This window comes from Mus pahari, chromosome 8 (assembly GCF_900095145.1).
Source record: "Mus pahari chromosome 8, PAHARI_EIJ_v1.1, whole genome shotgun sequence".
NCBI classification, from domain to species: Eukaryota; Metazoa; Chordata; class Mammalia; order Rodentia; family Muridae; genus Mus; species Mus pahari.
Genome location: NC_034597.1, coordinates 85,080,973 through 85,087,579, shown reverse-complemented (window position 1 = coordinate 85,087,579; position 6,607 = coordinate 85,080,973). Strand labels below are relative to the sequence as shown.

At 35.4% G+C, this 6,607-nt stretch overlaps 1 protein-coding gene across 1 annotated transcript in view; it reads left to right on the top strand.

The window, feature by feature from the left end:
- The window catches only part of Klhl1 (kelch like family member 1), a 363,866-nt gene that overhangs the window by 144,106 nt on the left and 213,153 nt on the right, over positions 1–6,607 (top strand). Inside the window, exon 4 of the mRNA XM_021203301.1 lies at positions 3,541–3,737. Within this exon, the coding sequence (XP_021058960.1) occupies positions 3,541–3,737 (197 nt within the window). The remainder of the gene's footprint in view (positions 1–3,540; positions 3,738–6,607) is intronic.

Below are 6,607 nucleotides of genomic sequence, written 5' to 3'. Positions count from 1 at the left end.
GAGAAGGAGAAGGAGAAGGAGAAGGAGAAGGAGAAGGAGAAGGAGAAGGAGAAGGAGAAGGAGAAGGAGAAGGAGAAGGAGAAGGAGAAGAAGAAGAAGAAAGGCATTGAAAGAGAACCTGCTGTAATCCAAGGATAGAGGACAGAAGTGACTGTGACAGACTAATGAGAGAGGTTGCTCATGCTCAATAGGTGAGCAAAGGACATCCATTTCTTGAGTTAGGGATTTACTAATTTTATTGCCAGTTAAGTATTTTTAGTAAAAAAAAAGGAATTGTTTTATAAGTGTGGAAACTTCTCTGACATTGACTTGTGTCTTTCCTTCTTTCTTTCTTTCTTTCTTTCTTTCTTTCTTTCTTTCTTTCTTTCTTTCTTTCTTTCTTCCTTTCTTCCCTCCCTCCCTCCCTCCCTCCCTTCTTTCTTTCTTTCTTTCTTTCTTTCTTTCTTTCTTTCTTTCTTTCTTTCTTTCTTTCCTTCTTTCTTTCTCTTGGTCAACAATTATGAAGTGATGTTTGAGCCTCTTAATTCTCCACGAACCTTTATTACTCTTCATATTTCTGTTCCTTTATGCCACTCCATTTCAAATGTGTTTCCTTATTATTCTCATTGTCATATTCAGTTGTTACTTTATTGTTTGTGCTTTTTGGCTATCCTGAGATCATTTCAACTGTTATTCCTTTGTTTCTTTGAGGGCCTTATCATTTTTTTTCTTAAAAAATTTATCTCATGCTATCATATATAGTGTGGAGTTAATTTCACATCACCAACAGTGAATTTGTGCTCAGACTGTCCAGGGTGTTGGTCACCTTCCTCCACTCTAGGTTTCCTCATGAGCTTTTGAGTTTTGACACTTGGATCCTTTGAGAGTGAGAATTACTTTTGTCTCTTTTAAGTCATACACTTTTAGAGTCCTTTTATCTCCTACACATCAAGCACTGGGTAGCACAGTAACTTCAGAGGCCATGTGTTTCCTGGTTCAGTTCTGTCACAGGATTTTTTTTTAACTTTGGCCTTTAGGTCCGTAGTGATCCATAGCATATGTGTAAAAAGGAAATTTAGAATCCTTTGCATTCTTTTATTCTGATTATTAGATTTTTGAGATCTAAATACAATATACACTCATCTATCAGGTATATGATTTGTAGGTACCTTCCTAATAGAAGGCCCAACTTTCCATTTCTCAGAGAGTGTCTCTTGAAATAAAAAGCATGTAGTCAAATTTCTTCTGTTCTTATAAGATTATACTTTGATATTTACCTAACATATTTCATTGACTTAAGGTCACAAGGATTTTCTCATATTTTTAAAGTAGATTTATAATCAGGGATTAACTTGTATGCCTGTAATCTTTCTTGAGTAAATTTTATATATTATAAGGTTTATAAAGTGCATTACATGGTTTGTTCATGATTATTTAATTGTTCAGTCTTCCTTTCAACTAACTTCCACAGCTTTCTATGTAATTTTATATGATTTTGTATGTTCTTATTTACAGATATTTTGTTCATTTCCCTTCTGTTTGTGTTTGTTAGGAGCAGTCTTACTCAGTTTAATTATACTTGCTTTGTACTAAGTCTATAAGTGGTTTTCATTTGTTTGTTTGTTGTTGTTTAATTTTTGGATTGCCTGGGTTCATTACATACTCATAACAATAATAGATTTTTATTTTACATTTTTATTAAAATGTTTCCAGAATGTTGAATATAATTAGAATGGATGTTAATATAATTTGGGATGATTGAAACACTAACACCTTTGTGTTGTAAGCTCAAAACTCCAACTTTTATGGTCAGAATATTATAGATAGAAATTTCCAAAACTTATATCTGAATACAGTGGCTCACAAAAGAACAGATCTTGCTTATTGAACTACCAATCCATGGCAATAGTTTATTATGACAAAAAGAACATAGAGCACACTGAGAAAGAGACAAAGACCCATCAGATAAACTCAGAGAGCATGAGCTCTCAACCAGTGCAAGCCTGAGTGACTCAGTATAGTCCTTCATGATAAAATATGTAAAGTCTTACTGGACAGGGAGGCTCAATACTGACTCAGTAACTAGAAGTTTTGTACCAGAGGCTGGTCACCTAGGCAACCTCTGATGACTATGTACAAATGTTCCAGACATGCAGAAGGAAATGTGTACTCTCTCTATGTGTGAAAGTTCCGTAGTTTCTATCCTTCTGAGCCAAAGTTCTCAGACTGAGGCCAAGAATAATTCTGGAAAGTACTTCTTCTCGCAAATAGTAAGCCAAGCCTGCTGTACTAATTCTGCAGGAACTCTACTGGTAGAATGCACAATTAAAGCTATTTATCTCTTTGCTATTTCAAATCAAAGAATCAGAGTTATACTATTAAACACATAGTATATTAAACACATACTATCAACATTTATCTGATTTGAACATCTTTGTTTAGAAAATAAGTTTCTACATTTTAAAACATTTTTTTCTTTTCTTTTTTCATTTTTTTATTGGATATTTTCTTTATTCACAGTTCAAATGTTATCTCCTTTCCTAGTTTCCTCTCCAAAAATCCCCTCCTCCTTCTCCCTTCCCCTGCTCACCAATCTACACATTCCCATTCCTGGCCCTTGCATTCCCCTATACAGAGGCATAGAACCTTTACAGGACCTAGGGCCTCTCCTCCCATTGATGACTGACTAGGCCATCCTCTACTACATATGCAGCTAGAGCCACAAGTCCCACCATGTGTTTTCTTTGATAGGTGGCTTAGTCCCAAGGAGCTCTAGGTTCATATCCACTTTTCGATCAATTTATTAAATAATTTAGAAAATATTTACCCAAAGATATTTATATAATAGCAGTATTTTTTAGACTTGTATGTTACTATAAAGTTTGACCTAGAGTTAATTAAAACATTAGACTCGATTATTAGTGCCTTATTATAGATTTCAAGATGTCCTTATTATTTTCATTACTTTAAATTTATTTTTGAAAATATGGGTATATATTTTATGAATTCTTATATATGCATATTTAAACATTTATTTTATTACATATGCTATTTAATAACATTTATTTAAGATAGTGATTCCAGTGTGCACTACACTATCCAGGTTTTGATTCATAGTAGAGGTCTGTCTTGTATTTTACATGCCCCATCTATGTAGGTTCACTTATAACTTATAACAGCTAGGAGAAGAGGGCATGCATAGATCAAAGGCAGGTTAAGTGTGTTAGATGTTTTAATATATAACCTTCCCTGTAGTTGACAGCCCTATAACAAGAACTTCAAATATCTTTCATATATTAGGTGAAATATTGTCGATCCTTAGGAAAATATTATTGAAAATACCTCTTAAAGAATGTTAGTTGTTTTTGTGCTGTTGTGCATATCAGTCCAGAGTAACTATGTTGCCTGCATAAGACTACCTTATCAGGATAGTCAAACATTCCAAGGGAGGAAAAGATTCAACTAGTTATTACATTAACCATGTGAGAAATGCTGAAAAAACAAAAAAACAGTAACATATGGTTTTGTTTGGTTTTTGTTTTGTTTTTGGTTGCACTTTAGGTTGCTTGGAATTAAAAGAAGACACTATTGAAAACCTTCTTGCAGCAGCGTGCCTTCTCCAGCTCCCTCAAGTGGTCGAAGTGTGTTGTCACTTCCTCATGAAACTTCTGCACCCATCCAACTGTTTAGGAATACGCGCATTTGCAGATGCTCAAGGATGTATTGAATTAATGAAGGTGGCACACAGCTACACCATGGTAAGGAGATTTAATATTTAAATAGTGAAGTACTGCATTATAATATCAAATGTGACAGGAGCTGTTTTGATGGCTTTCAGTAATTTTTATGATTAAAATGTTTCATATGATGATTATATTCCTATTTTTGTCTGTTATTATGCCATAATCTTTTATAATCTTAAGATAAATATTAATGTTGGCCTTATGTTAATTTTGTGACATTATTTTTATAGACAAAATTCACATATGTGTGTTGACTATTAGAATTGTAAATGTTGATAAACCAGTGTTTTCTTTCAAAAAAATCTATCATGGAAGATTAGATAGAGGACAGCTCAATCTTTCAGCTGTAATGGGTAGTGTACAATGTTTATTTGTGTCATTGATGTGGGTCCCTGCTTCAGTCTTCCTGAGCCAGCTGTGTCTGTGTACTGCCAATACACCAGTTCAGAAAGGAGGCAGAGTCTGAAACCCCATTCAGGGTATCAGAGCATTGCTGTTCACCAGAACAGAAAGATGAAAGTTTGGTCTGAGATAAATGAAGTCTGCTCTTGGGGGTATATGGGCACCTTCAATTTACTGCCTAGAGAGGAAGTCGGGGACAGCAGGGGGCAGGGCATCCCCATCTCCCTTCATGGCCCAAGAATGCCATTGCATGCTAGACCTGAAGGGGAGAGTATGGCCCCAGATGAACAAGATCCAATTCAACTGAGAACTAGTGCTGAGAGCCTCAGTTGTGGTAGAAGAGAGAAAGCCTTCTTCTGTAGTCTTATTTAGGCAAAGGCAAATTTTCTCACTTGCCATCTCTGACAAAGCAGTGCTCTGAGACCTTAGCTTGTTCATGTTTCTTATTGGTTCTCAATATAAATGCACACTTTATTAGGGATGACCCAGGGAATATAAAATCTGGGGGAAGAGCTTGAGACTCTCCAGGAAGGGAAGGTCATGAGCTGAAGGCTAAGGTTAGTGAGACGCTTTGTTAGCATGGAGAGGCATTCTAGGAGCTGCCTTCTGTGACTGACTGCCTAAGGTCCTCTCAATTGGGCATTATGGTTAATTTTTCAGAGCAGGCAAGAAGAAGGCAGCTTCAATCCTGCTGTCTCAGATCTCAGACATGCCAGGGTTTGAGCATACCCACCTCCCCAGCTCTTATGCCTGTTTGGTATACAAATTTGTAATTTTGTTTTCAAGGCAAATATTTTAAAACAGACAACGCTTTGTTTGTATTTTATAAAGTTAACTTTCAAAAATGTTTTCATACTTTTGAATTACAAAAGTATAAATGGCATGCATAGCAATCAACAAATATTCTTGAAATAGTTTAAAAAGTTCGGTTGGTTTGCCACAACTTTCATTCTATAGTGATTCTTTCATCAGAATTATAAAGATTGTAGAAGTCCTTTTAATTGTATACTTTATGTTTATGTTTTTAACTTATAAAATATTTATTAATTTTATTTTATTTATATTGATGTTTGGTCTGCCTGTGTGTTCTTATGTGTATCTTCTGCTTACATAGTATTGACAAAGGTCAAGGTGGCACAAGGCAGGCTGGAACTGTAATTGCAGATGATTGCGGGCTTCAATAAGATTGCTGGAAACTGAACCTGGGTCACTGTTTCTGTATTATGCTAACTCTATAAAGTATTATGTTAATTCCAGCTGGTACATGTGCACACTTCTTGCTGCTGCCCCAATGATCTGGATTCCAGAAAAAGACATATATACACAGCTATATATTTTAAATACCTTAAACAGCTCAAAGGCTGGGCCACTCCCTAACTCCATGTGGCTAACACACACTCCTCTCTGATATACCTGAGTTAATACTTACTAAATCTACATTTTATCATTACTGCCCTGGACCCTGTTGGGCAACCTTCCTGGGGCCACTTTCTCCCTGAACCTACATTTGGCTGTCTCACTCTCCCGCACCTTTCTGGAGTGGTACTTCTCCTATGCTCTTGTTACTACAGAATCCCTGTTCCTCTTTCCTCAATCCCTTCCCAGGAGTCCTACCTCCTCTCTTTGCCCAGTCGTTGACTTTATTTACCAGTCAAAAACCAACTGGGGGCAGGCTTCCTTTAGCTCCACCTGCGGGATACTGCAAACAGGATTTCGGGTAGCATAATTAGCATAAGAACACAAGCTTCTATAGGTCACCTTCAAAAATAGCAATGCTGGGACTAGAGAGATGGCTTAGCAGTCAAGAACACCAGCTGCTCTCCCAGAAGATCATGGTTTAATTCTCTACCATGGCAGCTCACACCTGTATTAACACCAGTTCCAGAGATTGGACACCTTCACACAGACATACCTGCAGCCAAAACACCAATGAACATGGAAAATAAAATTATTTTAAAAAAGAATGACAATGTTCTTAACCACTGAGCCATCCATCTCTAAAGCCATGAGTTGCACACTTTAAATGTGACTCTTTGATGTTGATAGATTTTTTTTCCTATTGCTTCCAGTAATGAAAATACAAATTCATACAAAACTCAATATTTATTAAAGATCACTTGCTAGATATAATTATTGTAATGTCATACTCATACACACATTAAAGAGCATACTATAGATTAGTAATATATTTTTATATAAGTAACATTGATTATAATAATTGAAATAAATAAATAGGATGTTATAGACTATTTCATTAGAAATTCAAGGTAAAATTGCCATAGTAAGCAAAAGTAAAAATTTTTTGATCCTTTCTTACTTCAAAACTAAAACAGGAAACTCATTTTTAAGTCACAAGTGTAATCAATATTTAAAAGTATTCTCATCATTAATCTTAGATTTTTCAGTATCTTCTAGCCTTTATGATTTAAATTTTTAAGCAGATTGAAAGTTTGATAAAACTCAGAGATAAAAGCAGAAACAAA